Source organism: Vigna umbellata, chromosome 8 (genome assembly GCF_029865625.1).
Source record: "Vigna umbellata cultivar VRB3 chromosome 8, Vumbellata_1.0, whole genome shotgun sequence".
NCBI lineage: Eukaryota > Viridiplantae > Streptophyta > Magnoliopsida > Fabales > Fabaceae > Vigna > Vigna umbellata.
This window is the reverse complement of record NC_142172.1, coordinates 18,147,803-18,168,749: the sequence shown is the minus strand read 5'-3', so window position 1 is coordinate 18,168,749 and position 20,947 is coordinate 18,147,803. Positions and strand designations below refer to the sequence as shown.

The 20,947-nt window shown below is 33.5% G+C and overlaps 1 protein-coding gene across 2 annotated transcripts; it reads left to right on the top strand.

Moving 5' to 3' along the window:
- Positions 1-505: 505 nt before the first annotated feature.
- LOC124837056 (RIBOSOMAL RNA PROCESSING 5) lies at positions 506-20,689 on the top strand. 2 transcript variants are annotated; one of them, XM_088096393.1, is made up of 40 exons: positions 506-745; positions 840-1,033; positions 1,472-1,612; positions 1,737-1,907; positions 2,709-2,808; positions 2,904-3,019; positions 3,120-3,242; positions 3,363-3,434; positions 4,145-4,237; positions 5,065-5,178; positions 5,317-5,439; positions 5,552-5,737; positions 5,890-5,964; positions 6,379-6,515; positions 7,395-7,529; positions 7,782-7,927; positions 8,012-8,077; positions 8,474-8,580; positions 9,248-9,328; positions 9,422-9,496; positions 9,579-9,680; positions 10,943-11,111; positions 11,213-11,358; positions 11,703-11,786; positions 11,887-11,987; positions 12,808-12,949; positions 13,276-13,350; positions 13,608-13,758; positions 14,211-14,832; positions 15,448-15,508; positions 16,438-16,583; positions 16,672-16,855; positions 17,087-17,185; positions 17,719-18,089; positions 18,199-18,375; positions 19,262-19,358; positions 19,436-19,591; positions 19,678-19,908; positions 19,984-20,067; positions 20,161-20,689. In XM_088096393.1, the coding sequence occupies exons 1-40, from the start codon at positions 565-567 to the stop codon at positions 20,266-20,268; spliced, it is 5,742 nt and encodes a 1,913-aa protein (XP_087952519.1). In that variant the 5' UTR covers positions 506-564; the 3' UTR covers positions 20,269-20,689. The 2 variants fall into 2 exon arrangements, with proteins under 2 accessions (XP_087952519.1, XP_087952518.1); XM_088096392.1 differs by having other exon boundaries at positions 2,901-3,019.
- Positions 20,690-20,947: the final 258 nt, after the last annotated feature.

The window sequence follows — 20,947 nt, the reverse complement described above, 5'->3', positions numbered from 1 at the left end:
ATAATTACATTATAACTTTGATCGTTCAAAGAAAGAATTATTTTAAGACTCAGTGATAGTAACATTGCAAGTAAAAAATGCACTTAATTATACAAATTGATATTATTTACGATGAAAGTTATATAATATTTATAATTTATTTAAATTATTAACTTCTGCAATATTTATTTGTATTTTAACAACCTAGATTTTTATTCTTTAAAAAAATTAACTATTTTCCATAAATAATTCTACTATAAATAATAAAAAATATTGCTAGGCAATTTTTTACTTAATTATTTTACAGATATACTAATTATTTATATCTATAAGTGTTCTTTATTGAAAAAAAAAAGTTAGTTCGAAGAGCTTTTGATTAGCTGTAGTTGAGGGAGAAGAGTTAACTTATAAAAGGCGCCTTTACTATTAAGGTAAGGGGTGCATATAGAAATTTTATTTTCTATACATTTTTGTCCCTTTTTATTTAAGCCCAATGTGTTTCTTCTTGTTTTTCTTACCACTTCCCACCCTAAAACCCTTCCTTCTAAACCCTGTTTCTTCGTCTCTGCAAAGAAACGTTTCGACATGGCACCGCATTCTAAGAGAACGAAGAACACGAAGGTGTCAGGAGACAAACCGAAAATAGATAACGCCTCAAAGAAAAAATTCAAACGGAAGGAGAGGAAGCAAAACGACGCCGTCGCCGCCACTAAGTCGGAAACACTACCTTTGCAGCTAGAAGACGAGGTTCCCGATTTCCCTCGAGGTTGCACCCAGTCACTCTCCGTATTCCAAATTTTTCTACTGAGTTTTATATTTTCTTGTTTGAATTTGGTTTGGATTGAATGTGTTTCATGTAGGTGGAGAAGTTTTTTTTAATCCAAGGAGTGATTATGATAAATTTGGTGGCGAGAATCACACGAAAAAGACGAAGAAGAATAAGGGAAGAAAGGCTTTGAGTAAGAGTAATGAGGCTGTAGATGATTGGGGCTCGCTTTCTGGTGGGGGTATCACCGGAAAGTTGCCAAAGCGCGTGCATAAAGTTACTCTCAAGGTACCATGCGGTGTTTGGTAGGATGGAAGAGGCGAATTGTTTATCCAACGAATATAACTTTTAGAAACGAGTTTGTTTTACAAGTTGTGCTGTGCTTCTTGTTTTTGCATATTGTTTATATTTGTAATTGCATGTAAAGAATAGCTACGGTGGCCTGCCATGTATGGGCTTAATACGTACAATTACATTAAATGCGTAGAACTTTTAGCTTTTTTAGTTGGTAGTTGAAAGTTTAATTTGAATTTTTTTGTTCATTCAATTAACTGTTATTTTTTTTTCAAGATTTTCCAATCGGGATGACCAAACTAGTGGTATAACATGCATTTAGTCTCTGATTATTACATTTTATTATTTGCTTATCGAGATCATACCGGTTGGATTCCTTTTTATTTTTTGTGCGTGCTGTGCTTTAAAATTTTGTTCTCGCATGTATGGCAGAATATAACTCCTGGAATGAAGCTTTGGGGAGTTGTTGCTGAAGTAAATGAGAAGGATCTTGTAGTTAGCTTACCAGGCGGTTTACGTGGTTTGGTACACGCATCAGATGCAGTGGATCCTATTTTTGATGACAAGATTGAGGTGTGCAATAAGCTTTTTGTCAAATTCTGATTGTTCTTGCTCTTCTTCTCACACATAATTTCACTCCTCATCGTAAGTTTTCTAATTATATTTTAATTTTGTTGTTCTTTCTTGCTTGCATCAGGTTGGGGAAATTTTCCTTTCTGGTGTTTTTTATGTTGGGCAACTGGTTTCTTGTGTTGTACTGAGATTGGATGATGAAAACAAAGAAAAAGGAAGAAGGAAAATTTGGCTTTCCTTGCGTCTTTCATTGGTGCACAAGAACTACAACTTGGATGTTGTTCAGGAAGGCATGGTATGTCACTATTTTATCATGAAATTATGTGTAGCTTTTTTATACGATTCATCTAGACTAGAATTTAGTTTCCTCCTTTGATTTTTAAGATATTGTCAATTATGACATACATGGGTCCTATTTACCAAATCTTCATTTGGAATGGTAATTTCAACAACATTTTATGCAGTCCTATGCCGACCTTAACCTGAGATTATTGTGATATATTGGAGTCAGTATGTTTTCTAGTATACTATAATTAAATTAGGCTTGTTTATTTCTTTATCTGCTACTCTGGATGGTAGCACATGGACTTTTATGTGGTTTAATTCACCTTGCATTTGTCTACTTATTGTAGATGATTTATATTTTGTAGATTGGATATTTGTAGCTTATTGTGTTACATTCCTTACGGTATTACTTGTTGCTTCTGACAGAGCAACTTTCCATAAAAAATATATAGGAATTGAACTCTATGGAATTTCTTATAAATTAGATTGCTAACTTGATCAATATTTCTATTTGAAAACAGTTATTTTAAATAATTTATACCGAGGATTTGCTACATTTAATAAATAATAAATTAGAAGTATACTATGTTAGACCTTTTTCTGTTGATTTAAATCTGATTCTTGCATTATAACAAGGTAAAAGAAAATTAGTTCTTATTTTTTTTACCTTTTATTACTTTATTTTGGTCCACCGTGATGTGATGATTGCAATGCCTTTCATATTATATAGCCTGTTGTGGTTTGAGAGTAATAGGGATTAGGAATATGATAGATGGAACTTTTGATTTTTTTTGCACACTACGTAAATCAGGTCCTTGCTGCATATGTGAAAAGCATTGAAGATCATGGTTACATTCTTCATTTTGGTGTGTCTTCTTTCATGGGATTCCTACCAAAAGACAGCTCTACTGGTAAAATAAAATCAACTGCTGTGGGTTTTATTTATATTCTTGTTTGGCATGATTGAACCGAGTTCAATTTGTGCTTTTCTTTCCTCATGCAGAAGGCTGGGGCGGTGAAGTAAAAATTGGAAAACTTCTGCAGGGTTTGGTTAGGAGCATTGATAAAGTTCGTAAAGTTGTTTACCTGAGTTCTGATCCTGATACAATGTCCAAAAGTGTGGTATGCTTTCTGTGTTCATTCTTTTGTCATTTTGGTACCTATTTTTAATGGTTCTCACTTTCCTATCTGAATGGTTACTTTCTTTATGCATTTTATTCAGACAAAAGATCTCAGAGGTTTATCAATTGATCTTCTAGTTCCAGGAATGATGATAAATGCCCGTGTGAAGTCAATCCTTGAGAATGGTGTTATGTTATCGTTTCTCACATACTTCACTGGAACTGTAAGTGTATCCTTTAATTGATAATTGATGTATTTGCAATCCTTCAATCACACTGTTAATTGATCCTCTTGACACCCCCATTACCCTCACAATATTAATATTAAGAATCTTTTCATGCAGGTTGATCTGTTTCATTTGCAAAATATTTATCCTGGAACAAACTGGAAGGAGAAATACATTCAATCTCAGAAGGTACTTTTTAATTTTAATTTTTACATGCAACATATACGAGTTGCCCTCCAATTTTTATTTTTTTATTTTTTATCTTGTAGCATTCATGTAGTTTCCTATCACAGTGGAATGCTTTTGTTGCAAGCTCCTTTTCTATATTTACTGAGTTATTTAGTGCAAGGTTTTTCATGCATGTATGCCCATGTGTTATTTGATCTAATTTTCAAATGGAAAAAGCATTTTGATGCCTTGTTTGGCTTTATGCTAATAGGTAGCATTGGCCTATTATAGTACAAGCAATCCATTAGAAACTGCTTACAGATGAAAACTCTTTAGCCTTGCCTTCTACTCTTCTTCAACTGTTCTTAACTGTATACGGCTTTAATTTCAAGTGTATTTTTTGTAACTTTAAATTGTACAAGTGGATATATGTGCATTTCACAAGTTGTGTTAAGGCTTTTATTTTTTCTATCAAAAGAATTTCATGTTTTGTTTCTACTCAACTCCCTTGTTCTTTGATATAATTGGATTTCGGATTACACTTATAACTTCATAATGCATTGTCGTGTTCATTTGTTTTCTCTTGGCTTCATACTCATTTGCCTTGATGGATGTTTGCATTGGGTTTGATATATGGTTGATGTGTTTTACAGTTGTCTTTTGTTCTGCCAATCATATTACTACTTTTCAAAGTTACTTTTCTATTTCTAAGTGCATTGTATGTAATTTAGGTTGTTTCTCGAATATTATTCATTGATCCATCAAGTAGATCTGTTGGTTTGACGCTGAATCCACATCTTGTTCAGAACAGAGCCCCTCCTTCTGTAAGTTTTTTAGCTTATATATTGTTGATGGGATACTTCATTCCATGGAATGAATTCTTTAACTGTTTTTTCTTTTCTTTCCAACTACTTTTTGCTCTTCAATGTTGTTAAATGATATATTTCTTCTTTTGTTGCTTCCACAATTAATATACTGATTGGAACATGTTTGGATTAACTTGAATACACGTCTGGAAAAAAAATTGAGAACGTTCTAAAGTTTTAATATTATTTATAGGAATCTTAGGCAATAAATGGAAATGCATTTGAAAGAATCCTAAAATCATCTCTATAATAAGAGGGAAGATGACTTCAACAGGTCTCTACTATAATAATGTTTTTTCCTATTAATAAATGAATTGGTTGCATCATTGTATATGCATGTGTTGCATTGCCGTGAATTCTCTCTACACTTTCTGTTATGTCTGGCGAAGCCAGAAGGAATGCTGGGAAATTTACATGGAAAAACTATCCATTTTAAAAATGGTTGAATCTTACTGATGTAGTGATTTTAATAATCTTATAAATTGGGGAATTCCACTAGATTATAAGTGATTTTCATTTGTTATTCTTATAGTACCTACATTGTAATAGAAGTAGGATTGTTGCTGATATAAATTACTTTGCCAGTGTTGTTTGTGGGGTTGAAGTCGATGTGAAGCTTTATTTCTTTGTTTTTTGTGTAAGGTGCTTCACTATTTTAGATTTATGTTATTAGAAAAAAAATTATTTCTGCATAGTAATATCTCTCCTTTTTCTCTCTTTCCTAGTGTTTGATGTTGGTAATCATTGTTCCATTTTGTAGACTAATGAACTACATTATTGTGCAGCATGTTAAAATTGGAGATATATATGACAACTCAAAGGTTGTAAGGGTTGATAAAGGATCTGGACTATTGCTTGAAGTTCCATCAATTCCGGAGCCAACTCCTGTTTTTGTCAATGTAAGTACTGTCTGCATAAGTTTTAATGATGTAGAATTTTACAGAATGAAATATGAATGTTAGACTTCATTACAATAACAATAAGCCTTACCTGACCAAGGAAAAATGTAAAAAGATTTTTGAAATTATTGTTGACAGATATCAGATATTGCGGAAGGGGAGATCCAAAAACTCGAGAAGAAGTTCAAGGAAGGAAATCATGTTCGAGTTCGAATTCTTGGGTTAAGATATTTGGAAGGAATGGCAACAGGAGTTTTGAAGGTTGTCATCGTACAACATTTAATTTCCAAAAGATGTTTAGCATTTGTAATTGAATGGTACCTTTTATGTTGGCATTCCACTTTAATCATCTTAATGTTTTTGTATCATGCAGGCTAGTGCTTTGGAAGAGGAAGTGTTTACTCATTCTGATGTCAAGCCAGGCATGGTGGTGAAGGCTAAGATACTTTCAGTTGATAGCTTTGGTGCTATAGTGCAAATTCCAGGTGGTGTGAAGGCTCTTTGTCCGCTTCGACATATGTCTGAATTGGAAATTTCAAAGCCTGGAAAAAAATTTAAGGTTGTATTCTTGCTGTGCATGCTTTTACTTAATTTTTAGTAGTCATCTTTTGTTTCTGTTGACAATATAATGTAGATTTGTTTTGTTGCATCTGTGTGGTGGGACAGATTTGACACTATGTGGCTGAAGTTTTTGCTTGAATTATGTTACAGGTGGGAGCTGAATTGGTTTTCCGAGTGCTCGGTTGCAAGTCGAAGAGAGTGACGGTTACACACAAGAAAACCCTTGTATGTTTCTACATGTGAACTCTTCTCCTGTTTATTCAATCTAAATGGCAGTATAATAATTTTTTTATAGTGATAATGCATGTCCATAAACTTTAGCTTCTGTTTTTCCTATTATAACAGTCTTTAGATCATAAAGTTTGTGGAGCAGTATTTGTTTGCTGATAACAGCCTTTATGTCTTCAAACACACTCTACCCCACCCACTTCTTCAAACCCAAAGGGGGTGGGGTAGGGGGTTTGAAGAAGTGACACAAAAAGCTTCCTTTTTCTGTTCACATCTATCAATATGCTTGTTTGTTGATGCACTCTTCTCAATGGAGAAGAGATTTTTGAGCATTTATTAGTATCTCCCCACTCCAACCAAAATGACCGGTTCTCCATTCAGTTTTGAATAAAATATATGATATTTTTACAGGTGAAATCGAAACATGGGATTATTAGCTCATATACTGATGCAACTGATGGTTTGATAACCCATGGATGGATAACAAAAATTGAAGTTCATGGATGCTTTGTACGGTTTTACAATGGGGTGCATGGATATGCTCCTAGGCAAGTCTCAAATTTGTCTGTATACTTGTATCATAATCACAGTCAGTTATACTTTGATTGTTGCTTAAATCGCGTGACCTTTGTTTTTGAAATTCCATGTTCATTATTTCACCTTCTAGTCTTTGACTAATTTCTTCATTCTTAAAAGTAGTAGTAATAATAATAATACCTATCTGGATGTAGTTTCCTAAACTTATATTAACTTTGTGAGACTCACTCATCTTGAGCAGTATATCCAATGCCATCTAGCCTCCATTCTTTTCACTTCATTGAACTTTGAATTTTGAATAATAAACTCCCTACCTGTTCTTTAATTTTATTGATTGTTTGATGTCTCCTATTTGAAACAGTATTGGCGAATTCTCAATTTTGTTTGTTTAGTTGACTTTTACTTCTATTTACATGTATAATTTTCTTAAAACGTAAGAAGTTTTAATGTTAATTATAAATAATGGTCGTAAGTTTAGAACTTGTGCACACAGTACCCAATAATATTGCCAAGAAGGGTATTCCTTTGACTCTGTTGGAGGTTCCCGAAATATGTACTTGCCAATTCATTGTTTTTTTGTTTCTGTTAGTTGCCTTTAACGACTTTGATCTTATCAACTGATCATGCCTTTCATATTCTCTTGTGAATGGAAGGGTTATCTGCGACTTTAGTCCTGTCTTATTTGTCCCATTTTTAAATTTGAACTAGTTTATAATTTCAGGCCTGTAGTTTTGGTTGTGTATTGCTTTCCTAGGATTATGTTTTGGCTTCTTGGAAACTAATGACTATATTTTTTAATAAATTCCCATCGTCATGTGGTATTGGTGTTTTTCTCTCAAAAAGAGCTAATTATGTAATATATTCATTGTTTTGATTTGATGTAAGAGCAGATTTGAACTTGGATTAGAGCCAGGTGCTGATCCAGGTACTGTGTACAATGTTGGACAAGTTGTCAAATGCCGGGTAGTAAGTTCAATTCCTGCTTCACAGAGGATCAACCTTAGTTTCATAATAAAACCCACAAGGTTTGCATTTTTCCACTTTATGCTTGTTGAGTTCCTGCTTCTGGAAATGTCTACTAAATTTTTGAATGTGTAATTGATCATCAGACTGCTTTTTTTAGGGGATCATATACTTCCAAATATAAAAGAATAGTAGTTTGACTTCTTTTATGTTTTATGAGAAGCATCTGCTGACTTACTTTAGTGAAGTTTTTAAAAGGTATAGGCAGGCACATTCTGGGACGACATATGCTAATCCAATGTGAATAATGACAGGGTGTCGGAAGATGATGTAGTTACCTTGGGCAGCCTTGTTTCAGGAGTTGTTGACAGAATTACATCCACTAATATAATTGTTTATGTCAATGCAAGTGGTTTCTCAAGGGGTACAATATCCACAGAGCACTTGGCAGATCATCATGGTAAAAATTCCCTTGTTAGGTAAAGGCTTTTGCATTTTCTGCTTACTCTTAATATAATTGCTAATTGTAGCTTTTTTTCTTCAGGGCAAGCTATTCTGATGAACAAACTATTGAAACCCGGATATAATTTTGATCAACTGCTGGTTCTAGGTACACTTAAGATATTGAGGGCATTCTATGTAGTATCCCATGTCACGACAAAATTGATGCCTGTACAGAACTATTAAGCAGGAATTGTTGATTCTGCCTTTTAGTTTACTACTATAATTAAAACTATGATGTTTTTGTTTATAATTGTACTTTGCCTAAAGTATCAGAGAAATAGGAGGTCAATTTTACATCGTGACATCAAAATGATTCATCATTTTATTGCCTTTGGGTCGTGTGGATTAGAAACTCAACATAATTTTTAATGTTTTTCCTTAGATATGAATGGGATGTACTCTTATTGTTCTGTATTTTGCCTTTCCGTGTCATTTATCAAGTTGAAAACTTTCATTATAAACCTACAATTAGTAATTTAATGTTTGATTTTAATCAATGTAGATGTTAAGGGAAACAATTTGATTCTGTCTGCCAAAAGCTCTCTTATTAAACATGCTCAGCAGATTCCTTCAGATATCAATCAGATTCAGCCTAACTCTGTTGTGAATGTAAGTGATGATGTCTATCGAATAATGATTATCTTTTGCTGTATAGCTTTAATAAAGCTGTTTTTGTTATGCTTAGTATGTTATAGGCAGTAGTAGCCTTTATATTTACACACACATCAGTGGAGTGTAGGAACACTGTTTCTGAATCTGTAACGTTCAACTTGGTAGCAGAGCGGTGAATTTATGTGGATTAAACATCTTCTTCAAGATGAAGTTATATTGTGATAAACAGACAACCGTTTCTAACCTAGTGTTTTATGAAAGAACTAAACTTATATTGAGAATGATCGTCACTTTATTTGAAAGAAGTTGTTATTGGTACAGATTAGTACTGAATTTATCAATTCCAGTAATCAACTTACAAATACTTTGACTGAATCATTAGAGGACCTCAAGTTCAGTTTATATGTTCCATGCTTGGTACATACAATTTATTTGCTCCAACTTGAGGGGAAGTCTTTGGTGATGATTATATTGTTTGGTTTTTGAAAGCTGTTTTATCATGCCTTGTCTGTGACAGGCTGTAGCCCTTGTTTATGATCAGTTGTATTCTCAACCTCGTTAAACATATATGAATTGCTTGTAGCACTTTTTTCAAAGTCACATTTTTTAATGTTACATATTTTAGTTTCTTTCATGTCATTGACTTAAATTGTGTATGGTGCAGGGCTATATATGTAACTTAATTGAGTCTGGCTGCTTTGTTCGTTTCCTTGGTCATTTAACTGGCTTTGCTCCAAGAAATAAGGTATCTCAGGCCTATCCTTTCTTTCACTTTTACACACCTCACTGTATCTTTGGCACATGATAATTGGGACCTCATTCTATTGGTTTTGTATAGGCTGCAGATGACCACAAAACCAATATTTTGGAAGCCTATTACATTGGGCAATCAGTTCGCAGCAACATATCCAATGTTAGTATATTGAAAGTTGTAAATTTGATTTTTAAGAAAGCTTAGTGCTGTCTAAAACAGTGTAATTTTTTTTAAACATCAGGTTAGTAGTGAAACTGGTAGAGTAACGCTATCTCTAAAGCAGACAGAATGTTCTTCAACTGATGCATCATTTATTCAGGACTATTTTCTCATGGATGAAAAGGTATGAACAATTGTCATTAAACCCTAAACCCATAAATTCCTTAATTGGGTGCACTTAAACCTTATAAATTCCTTCCCACCCCAACATTTTTGTAAGTTGGGTCGGGTCATGGGATTCAGTTGGTTTCTTATAGCGCATCCAATTAGAATTGGGTTCGGAACCAAGTTCATGGGTTTCAAAACCAATGAATACAGCTCAACTACATATAGATGCGTTTCTACTATACAAAACACAGTTTTATTCTGTTTTATGAGTACTGTTCTTAAACGTTACATATCATCCATGTTATTACAATTAAATTGTGTTTGCCTTCTTACTTAGAGACTTCATTACAAAGTTGTTAAACAAATTTATGGCGTTTATTTTATGATTGCTGTTTAGATTATGCAATATGTTGACAATTACTATTTATGTGTGTTAGGTACTGTTGCTAGATTGTAATTTTTTACTTTTACTATTATTTTTAATTACTCAATCCAACCAATGCTGTAATGGTTGGGTTGGGTTGCTAAATATAAAAGGTAATATGTAACCCAATTATGTTTAATTGGGTTGGCTTGAAAATTGAACTACCCTACGACAATATATGTATGTCCCTACATGTTAGATTTAATTCTACATGTTAGATTGTTTATCTTATGCTGTTTTCAGTGCTCAGTAAACATGTTAGGCCTTGTTGACTTACTTTTGGTCTGGATTGTTCTTTTGAAATTTAGTACATGTTTTTTTTCTTTTTTTTTAGTTTAGTAGATTTCTGTTGTACCTCCGTATGTTTTTGTATATTTAGGTGGTTATTTTATTTTGATTAGATAATAATATAGAGGTGTTCACTTTGTTATGCAACTATATCAGGGATGAAGTTTTAGAGCACTTTTACAATTTTGCTTTCTTCTCGTGGCATTTTTTTAGGTGGTATATGTAGCTAGCCCTTATAAAAAACCATAGCTGCAAATTTTGATTTGCACCTCCTCTTTTGATTAAATTTTGGAAAATACAAAATACTAAAAATTTAACGGAAATGAGTTGACATTATTATTGATTCATGGATAGGTAAGTGGTCTGTACCACTTTGACTGGTCTGAAAATCACCCTTGAATTTTAGCAAATTCCTGATGAATTCATGAAAAAGGTTCAGGCTATGAATTGTTTTTGGACTTGTCATAGCAAACAGTGTAATGCTATATATTTCTTACCATATTCATTTCTTTGCGCGTCCTCTCCCTTTTCAATTGCTTCTAATCTTGTGTGGTTCTTTGAATTAGATTGCCAAGTTGCAGAATTTGGGCTCTGGTGCATCTGATTTGAAGTGGGTTGAAGGATTTAACATTGGTGTGGTTGCAAAAGGGAGAGTTAAGGATGTTACAGATGTTGGACTTGTTCTAAGCTTTGAAAAGTATAGTGACGTTTTTGGTTTTATTACCAATTATCAGTGTATGTTTTGGCCTTTCAACTTATAATTTAGTTTCTAACTAATATGTTTTGGTGATTCTGACTCAATTGCAAGTTCCACTTTTCACTGTATGATTACTTAGTGGCTGGAACTATTTTGGAGAGTGGCTCCGAAGTGGAAGCGTTGGTTGTTGATGTTGCTAAGGCAGAACGGCTTGTTGATTTAACTCTAAAACCAGAGTTCTTTAATAGTTCTAAAGAAAGTTCCGTAAGTCGTACTAACAAGAAGGTAAGCATCCCCTCACCCATTTCCTGTCTTCACGCACATATTCACATTTTTGTTCCACAGCGCAGAGAAAGACCTGATTGAATTTTTTGTTATAAGTTATACACTGTCATGCTACAGAAACATTTTTATATACTTCCTATTTGAAAAATGAAAATATCTAGTTACACTATTTCTTCTCTCCAATATGCATTCCCTTTTTAAATGAAAGGAGAAATAGTTTTGTCTTGAGAAGGTTCCATAATCAGCATTCAATTTTGTCTTGAGAAGGGCAACGATTTTCTTGATACGTTTTGCCAATATTATTTCTTTACTTTTACAAAATCAATGAAATAACTCAATTCCAGAAACGTAGAAGGGAGGCATCCAAGGAGTTGGTATTGCATCAGACTGTGAAGGCAGTTGTGGAAATTGTGAAAGAAAATTACATGGCAAGTATTGGTGTTATTATTCTTCACCATTGGCTATTTTCTGATAAAACTTGTTCATGCATATTAATGTATTTTACTGAATTAATTCTCTGCAAAGCAGGTTGTATCAATTCCAGAAAATGATTATGTGATAGGATATGCATCTATATCGGACTATAACACACAAAGGTTTCCTCATAAACAATACCAAAATGGGCAGAGGTGAGCACAGAATTTACTGATTAAAAATATCAATTCAGCTTTTCACTTTTTATGGTAAAGTCGGTACCAATGTCCTTAGAGCCATGCGCTGGGTTATGAATATTATGAGCCAGGCCAGTGCCACCTCTGTGATTTCTAGACTTAAATTGCTCTTTCAGTATGTTGTAGAGTTTTAGCCCTTCCTAAACAAGTTTCTGGTTGCATGTTCTTTTTCTGAGATACAAGGAAAGGCTCCTTTAAGCTCTGTTTGTTTGTCTTAGAATTTGGGTTTTTAGACCTATTTTAACTCTACAAAGCTGAGTTGTCTTGTAAAGTGAGAAATGTCTAAGCTTTATAACCTTCGTTTTGCCATAGTCCTAGTCAATGTGGTACTAAATCGCCATTCTCAAGGTTGTAATCAAAGTCACTCCAATGAGGTTACAAGTAAGCCTTGTTAGGATGACTGCTATGAAGGTGACTTATCTAACAGCTTGTCTTGCATATAAGTTTCCATCTTGTATTCTTTGCAAGGATTGATTTAGACCTTTTCTTTTTCTGCATAAAATATGGACATGGGTAAATCTTGTCCTTACTCTTGTATTCTTGGATTCCTGTGTTGAGCAATTACTACTAATACTTAATTTCTACTCCTTAATCATGTCTAATTCTATTTGTATTTGATTCAGTCCAAATATTTATGTGTAATAGATGTCTCATGAGCTCGTGTCATAAATATACTTGTACACTTTTTTACTTATTGTAAAATAAGTTCAATTTAAACATGAGAATTATTTTCCTAGTTTACCCATAACACATGGCATTACATGTTTTACTTGGTCAGTGTTATTGCAACTGTTATGGCACTTCCGAGCCCTGAAACATTGGGAAGGTTGCTTTTACTTCTAAGTGAGGTCAATGAGACCACCAGTTCTAAAAGATCTAAGAAGTCTAGCTATAAAGTGGGAACTCTGGTTGAGGCAGAGGTATGTGGATTTATCAGTTTGTTTTTAAAATTTAGGTATTTATTTGAAGGTTTTCTCTGCATTCTACAAGGAAGCTTATGCATGGACTGCCATAGGCTTCAATATTATGTTTTGTTTTGCTGATTTTTGAATGTGATTAACATTAGCTATTATTTCTTTTGTTACAAGTAAAAGTGTACCATGCTGGAGCTTGCTAACATTTTCCAACTCTTGTAGACTGACTATTTTCTACTATTTCTCCTTTACTCTTTTATTATATCTGAATACTACTACTTTTTGTTTTTCTGACAATCATGATTTTTCTTTTTTATGACATTGTTTTCTAGATTACTGATATAAAAATGCTTGAACTGAAAGTGAAGTTTGGATTTGGTCTACATGGAAGGATTCACATAACAGAGGTAACCATTTTTGCGTTTCTGGTGTAGATTTAAATTCAGCATTTTTAGTTGTATATATTGATACAGCTTGTAGCACTATCTGGGGCTCAGTTCATCAGATGTAAGCGCCCGTAGTTTTGCTTTTTTTGTAGCTGTAAATTGTGACCATGTTTAGATAGCAGTAACCTTAATATTGCAATGGTGAGACTTGCCCTATTGCTGATGTGCTATTTCATTTTTACTATTTTTCTCAATTGTTCAGTGCCTACCTGTGACAGGTACATAATGGTAATGATTCGAAAAATCCATTCTCTAGCTACAAAATCGGTCAGACAGTGACTGCAAGGATTGTTGCAAAACCTAATGAAACAGATGGCAACAGGAAGGGCTCACAGTGGGAGCTTTCTGTCAGACCTGAAATGGTTACAGGTTAGTGTACCACTCGCTAACAAAGATGTGAACGATAGAAATCCTGGGCAATTTGTGAAACATGTGCAGGAGAACCAGTTACCTTTAAAACCTATAATTTGTTTCACAAACTGTAGTCATGTTTGGACTGACCTCAGTGGAGCATGGGACTATATCCCAGCGTTCCATTATTATTGAGAAATAATTTTATTTTTACTTATTATCCTTATTTTATAACCTTATATGCTCATGCCATTAAATATTGATATTGTTATTGGTCACATTTTTATTGGAAGCAAGGACATATATATTTTCATCCCCACCCATAATTGAACTGTATTTTGGTTTCCATTTATACTTTTAATTCTATGTTGTCGGTATCTATCTATTTGTTAAATTTATTTTAACTGTTTGCCCTTTCATTGTTAAAATTATTGTAATCTTTCTGCTATTTATTCTCAACTTCAATTCAGGTTCCAGTGACATAGATGATGTATCTGGAAATCTTGAGTTTAGAATTGGGCAATGTGTGGCTGGTTATGTGAGCAAAGTAGAAAGTGAATGGGTCTGGTTAACAATATCGCGAAACGTGGGGGCTCAGATATATATTCTTGATAGTGCTACTGAACCCAGTGAGCTAGAGGATTTCCAGAATAGATACCTTGTTGGGCAACATGTTTCTGGTCACGTTCTAAGTTTCAACCCAGAGAAGAAGCTACTGCGGTTGGTTTTACACCCCTTCTCAACTCTTCCTTGTAGAACAAATGAAGAGCCACAAATTAATATTATGGACAAGGATTTAACAGAATATGTTCATGAAGGAGATATTTTGGCTGGAAGGGTTAGTAAAATACTTCCAGGTGTTGGTGGATTGCTTGTCCAAATTAGTCCTCGTACATATGGAAAAGTACATTTTACCGAAATTGCAGACACGTGGGTGGATGATCCACTGTCTGGATATCATGAAGGGCAGTTTGTCAAATGCGTAGTTCTTGAAATTACTCACACTGTAAAGGGTACCACTCATTTTGACTTGTCATTGCGATCTTCCAATGTGAAGCTTTCCCAGGATTCTGCAGATCTTGAGAGCGTTGTGTAAGTAATACTACTGATACTTTGTGATGAATTTTTATTAGTCTTAGACCAGACCGATTATTTCTATCGATCTAATATATGCAGTTGCCATTAACTTGAAGCTCACTGCTTAATTAAGTGGGGCTGAGTTATTTTACGCAGCCTTACCCTTGCTTATGCGAAGAGGCTTTTTTCCAATTTAAGTACTCAGGCAACCTATCACCACGACACATTTTTACTGTTATGTCAGGGCTTGAACCCATTACTCAGATGTAGTATTCAAAAATGGATTTTTTTTTGTGACTTATTTGAGTTGAAACATCTAATTAATGCATTTTCTAAGGATTACATTGATTGCGCTTTTTTTGGTGCGTATTCCATTAATTAATAAATTACTAAATCTTTCTAGATATGGACACATGTCAATTTTTAGTGCAATTTTTATTGCCAATTTTTTTTCTGCAATAGATTTGGTTTGTTTGGGTTTATGTGCATTTGTTTACTCCTGTTCAAAGCACAGGTTGGTGCCCAAGTAATTTCAAAACGTTATATAATTATTATAGTAATAATAATATAGTTGAATCTGTTAGACCTGATATTTTATACGGGTTATATTATCAATTGCTGATTTTTCAGGGATGCCAATGGCAAATGTATAGAGAAGATTGAGGATCTACACCTTGATATGATTGTAAAGGTATAGTGCATTTTCCTTTGTCTCTTTTCTTATAATTCTTATGTATGTAGGTTTCATGCTAGCTTATTTAACGTTGAGTTTTTGCTTACCATCTCATTTGCTGGAGATTAGTTGCCAATAAGTCAGCATTCATCATTTACGAGGCAGGTTATGGTTTTGGAATCATTTGAAGTGATATCAATTTGTGCATTGTTTTTACTTAAGGGGTTTTGAAGGGTTGTAGGTACCTTTTAGAGATAAATGCCGCAACCTTGCTATTCTTTTAACTTTTTCCTCAAGCATTTTGCTCTTAAATTTTAGTTTTCTTTGTATTTTATTAGTAGGACTTCTGTGCACCTTTTTTTTCCTACCATTCCTCTTCTATATAATTCTCTTTAGAAAAATAAAGGTAAATACTTTTCTCTACTTCATTTGTAAAGGTAAATTCTTATTTTTTGTTTGCAGTATTGTATAGATGGGAATGAGTAAAGATTGTTTGTTTTAGGGATGTCTGTGGAGAAATAATTTTGAAATTAGTGAACCCCACTGTATTATATCTCACATATTTCCATTCATCTCTCTTAATTTCTTTGTATTTTTTAAATTTGTAGACTCACTATATTATATCACACATCAATTTTATTTTATTTTGTATTTTTCGTCAGGAGGACTTCTGGGAACATTTCTTTTGTTTTCTACGATTCCTCTTTTGTAATTCTCTTCAGAATAATGAATGAAACATTGTTATTTTCTCCCTTCATTTGTAATGGAAAAAATCTTATGCTTTGTTTGGTTTATGAAATGCAAATTAGTTGAGATTGTTTGTTTTAGGGTTTATGGTTTTTGCTCTCAAACTAGGCATGGATAAATTGGTCGAATATAATTTTTGTTATGTATATTTTCCTCAATATATTGTTTCCTTTTTGATTTATTTGTCTTGTTTTGGTTAGGGTTATATTAAGAATGTCACACCAAAGGGTTGCTTCATTATGCTCTCACGAAAGGTTGATGCCAAAATTCTTCTATCCAATTTATCGCATGAATATGTTAAAGAACCCGAGAAAGAATTTCCAGTGGGAAAACTTGTATCTGGCAGGTAAGTACTCAATCTATAGTCTGTTCACTGCTTAAAATGATGTATTTCTGAAGGAATGTACTGAGAACGAAAATTGCAAAAATTGCAGGGTTATATCTGTGGAGCCTCTTTCAAAACGTGTTGAAGTTACACTGAGGACATCCACAGTTACCAATACTTCCAAATCCGAGATTGTTGATTTTAGTAAATTTCATGTCGGAGATATTATATCTGGCAGGATTAAGCGGGTTGAGTCATTTGGTTTGTTCATAGTAATTGACAACACAAACATGGTATTTCTACAACATCGGCTGCCATTTCTAGTCCATGCTTTTAGTATTTTATAAGTGTATGCATAGTTTAGTGTTATTCATATTAATCTGATGTTATTATTCTTTTATTAACTTCGATGTCTCAAATTTGTACAGCTTCATCAAGAAAATTGTATTCTTCGTTGTGATTGTATTTAAAATTATGATCATAGTTCTGTGAGCTCACTTGATTATGCTTCTTCAATTACCTAGGTTGGATTATGCCATGTATCAGAAATTTCTGATAACCAGATTGAGAATATCGAAGCAAACTATAAAGCTGGAGAGAGAGTAAATGCAAGAATATTAAAGGTAATTTAAATATATAAAGATTTAGATATGCTACTGGATTCTATGTTCTTTCCAGGAGTTTATATGCCTGTTGGTTATAATGTAAACTGCAACTTCTAGCTGTTAACTGATTGTTTGCAATTTTCTGTGTATATTTTACAATCGGAAATGCTTTGCACGAGACCTGTTGTATCTGTAATATGTTTGTTCTTTCCACTCAGATAAAATATATTGACGATTCAGAAAGTTGCACCATAATAAGGGTAGACCTAACAGACAACCTAATATCCACATGGGAAAAAATTGGATCCAATGAAAATATGGACGGGTTGCTTGAATATGATTTATAATGAATAAAAATAGTTGTAAATTGGTTAGGCATAAACAGAGTTGATAAATAACTTATTCAAACTCTAATTTATATCTTAATTATCTTTAAATTGAGTGAAGTATTGAATTCTTATTTGTCCTATGTCAGCTTAGCTTTCTTGTTTGATCAGTGTGTATTAAAGTACTAAATTACTGATTACTTGTTTTTTTGTAATTATCATTAGGTGGATGAGGAAAGACACAGAATTTCTTTGGGAATGAAAAATTCATATATGACGGATGGAACTTTACTTCAAATAGCATCCAAGGAAGGATCGGATGAACTTATTGAAGCAGATGGAAAGAAGTCTATAACTTCTATGCATAGTTCGCTGGAAACCTCAAATATAGGTTCTGACGATGAAATGAATCAATTCCCAATTCTTTCACGATCTCAAGATAGGGGAGACATTCCACCACTTGACGTTTCTCTCGATGACTTTGATCAAATTGATGTAAATAATGCTAATAGTCACAGTAAAGAGCATGGAAATGAAGAAGTCATTATACACGAAAAGAATAAAAGGCGTGAAAAGAGGAAAGCAAAGGAAGAAAGGTTGATACAATGCTTAGTTCGTTGGCATTTGCTTTTTATAGAATGCCATCTCATTTGTTTTTTCTTATTTGGTTTTTAATTTCTAACATGGGGGAAGTATATTGTACAGGGAGAAGCAAATAAGGGCAGCCGAGGAGAGATTACTGGAGGAGGATGTACCTAGAACAGCCGATGAGTTTGAAAAGCTGATTAGAAGCTCTCCCAATAGCAGTTTTATCTGGATAAATTACATGGATTTCATGATTTCTATGGCTGATGTGGAGAAAGCCCGCTCAATTGCTGAAAGGTATGTCTGAAGAACTATGATTTTTTGTTTAGATTTTTAAATGATTACGAAATTCAAACTTAAAACATTATTATTGAAGTTCATTTGGATTTTTCTAATCCTGAGCTTCTTTTGGGTATCGTAAACATAGTCCTATGCTAATGCAGATCAATGGCAAAAGTGGGTTTTAACAGTTCTCTTTTTGTTTATTCTTGCTTACTTTTAGGTCAATTTTTGGCTATTAGACATTGAACCTTCTTCTATCGAAGGAAGAGTGTTTTTATATACGCAAGTGATCTTATAAGCTAGCCTATTTTCACACATAATCACACCGTTTTCACTGTGTTCTGGTTTTAATATTCATATGGATTTGGTGATTTTGTTTACTATTTCATATGCAAAACTTTGAATGTAGTAAACAAGTGAAAAGAACATGTTTTTGTAAATAAATTATGAATACTCAAATTTTTAAACCGAACAGTTATATCAGCAACTGTTTTAACAGTTACGTAAACATTTAACTTTGAGGATGCTGCATAGAAAAAAAAAGACTAACTTATAAATCTTGTTATTTACATAGTGAAGTGCAAACATTCAGCACTTAATTAAATAGCTTCTTTTAAATATGAGAACTAAATGATGATTTCCACATGATGTCATTTGAAATAAAGCGACTTGAGACTATATGCATCGATTGCGTACTAGTATTTTTATGCATCATAAAAGAGGGGAAATATCGTGATTCATGTAGTGTGTTGTTTCCCGTGATGGTTTTGTTTAAAGTTTTTGTTTGCATACAGTGTATATCTCCCCTTCATCCTGGCAGAATACATCCATGTGAATATCATACTACCATAATCATCTGATTTCACATTGTTTTTTACTCGCATAATCCATAATTTTGAAGAGCTCTGATGACCATAAATGTCCGAGAAGAGAACGAGAAGCTTAACATTTGGAAGGCCTACTTTAATTTGGAAAATAAGTATGGCAACCCTAGAGAGGTGAGGAGAACGTGCAATTTCAGTTTTTACTTGTTCACCGATGTTATGTGGAATCCTTAATAAGTGTTTCTGTACAGGAGGCCGTTATGAAAGTATTCCACAGAGCTCTACAATACAATGATCCCAAAAAGGTCTATCTAGCACTCTTGGGAATGTACGAGAGGACTGAACAGCATAATTTAGCCGATGAACTTCTCAATAAAATGGCAAAGAAGTTCAAGCATTCTTGCAAAGTAATTGTAACTTTTAAGTATAAAATACTACTCTTTTGGTCTAGACAAAAAAATGTATGTGGAACTTATTCTGCGTTGAATTATAGGTTTGGTTGAGGCGTGTACAAAGTCTTTTGAAGCAAAACCAGGATGGAATCCAACCTCTCATCGATCGAGCTTCGTTATGCCTTCCCAAACATAAGCATATTAAATTTTTCTCTCAGACAGCGATTCTTGAATTCAAAGTTGGTGTTCCAGATCGAGGGCGATCTTTGTTTGAAAAAATTCTTCGGGAATACCCAAAGAGAACAGACCTATGGAGTGTTTATCTCGATCAAGTATATTATTCTCTATCTCATTTTCTATTTGTATCAATATTTTATTGATCCTAACTGTGTATATTATTTTGACAGGAAATTCAACATAAAGACAAAGATATAATTCGTGCGCTGTTTGAAAGGGCTGTTAGTCTGAGTCTCCCACCTAAAAAGATGAAGGTGTGTGAACATGTTTATATTACTAATTTTGCTGATGTTGGTTCGTTTTTTTAATCTCGGACTCATGTGGAACATTGTTGTTTTGATTGACAGTTCTTGTTCAAAAAGTATCTTGATTATGAGAAATCCCAAGGTGATGATGAACGTATTGAATCTGTGAAGAGGAAAGCAATGGAATATGTTGAGAGCACTATGTCTTGATGTAAAGTTACATCCTAAGACAGAGTTTGAGTTTGTTGAGGCGTGTAATACCTAATCGTAGGTACAAGTTTTCCTAAATCATCAGGCAGCATGATTTCCTAAATTGAGTGGTCTAACAGTACCTGGTAGTGCTGCTAAGTGCTAATGTGCTTTCTGTAGCATATGTTGAAGATGAGAGTTGTCAAGGTGAGTTGTGAATGCAACAAATGAGGCCAAGAGAAAGAAAGCTTAGATAAAAGAGGTTAGGACAGTGTTTGCTGTAACAAATTTTGCGAATGTAACCATTAATTTATCATTAAAATGATCAACTCTAGTATTATTTTCTTTATCAATAATTCTTTATGTTTAAAACAAACAAAATTACTGATGTTACCATCTTTTGTACAATTAATTTAATGTCAAGTGCGCAACAGTGAAGGTAGCTCATCGATTTTAACCTCCCTTAAATTACTAGTATTTATTCATGCTTAGTTCTTGCATCTTTTATAGTAATTTTTTTTCTTATACATGTTTGATTTACTTCGTGAACCTAGAACCTAGTATTTAAGTACGAGGAAAATGTAAATTTCCTTTCGTGGTTTGAATTTTTAAGCATCAAACTTCATTTTTCAGAAACAGTATCCTCTTTGTTCGAACTGGTGTATATGCAATTTTTTGTTGTTTGCACCTATTTCTTGCC

What these genes read in the sequence shown, in the direction of transcription:
- LOC124837056 (XM_088096392.1), top strand. Translation starts at nt 565, where the DNA reads ATGGCACCGCATTCTAAGAGAACGAAGAACACGAAGGTGTCAGGAGAC. An exon ending in ATGTTGTTCAGGAAGGCATG is followed by an intron (nt 1,908 to 2,708) that starts GTATGTCACTAT and finishes TACGTAAATCAG; the next exon opens with GTCCTTGCTGCATATGTGAA. An exon ending in GCCCGCTCAATTGCTGAAAG is followed by an intron (nt 18,376 to 19,261) that starts GTATGTCTGAAG and finishes ATAATTTTGAAG; the next exon opens with AGCTCTGATGACCATAAATG.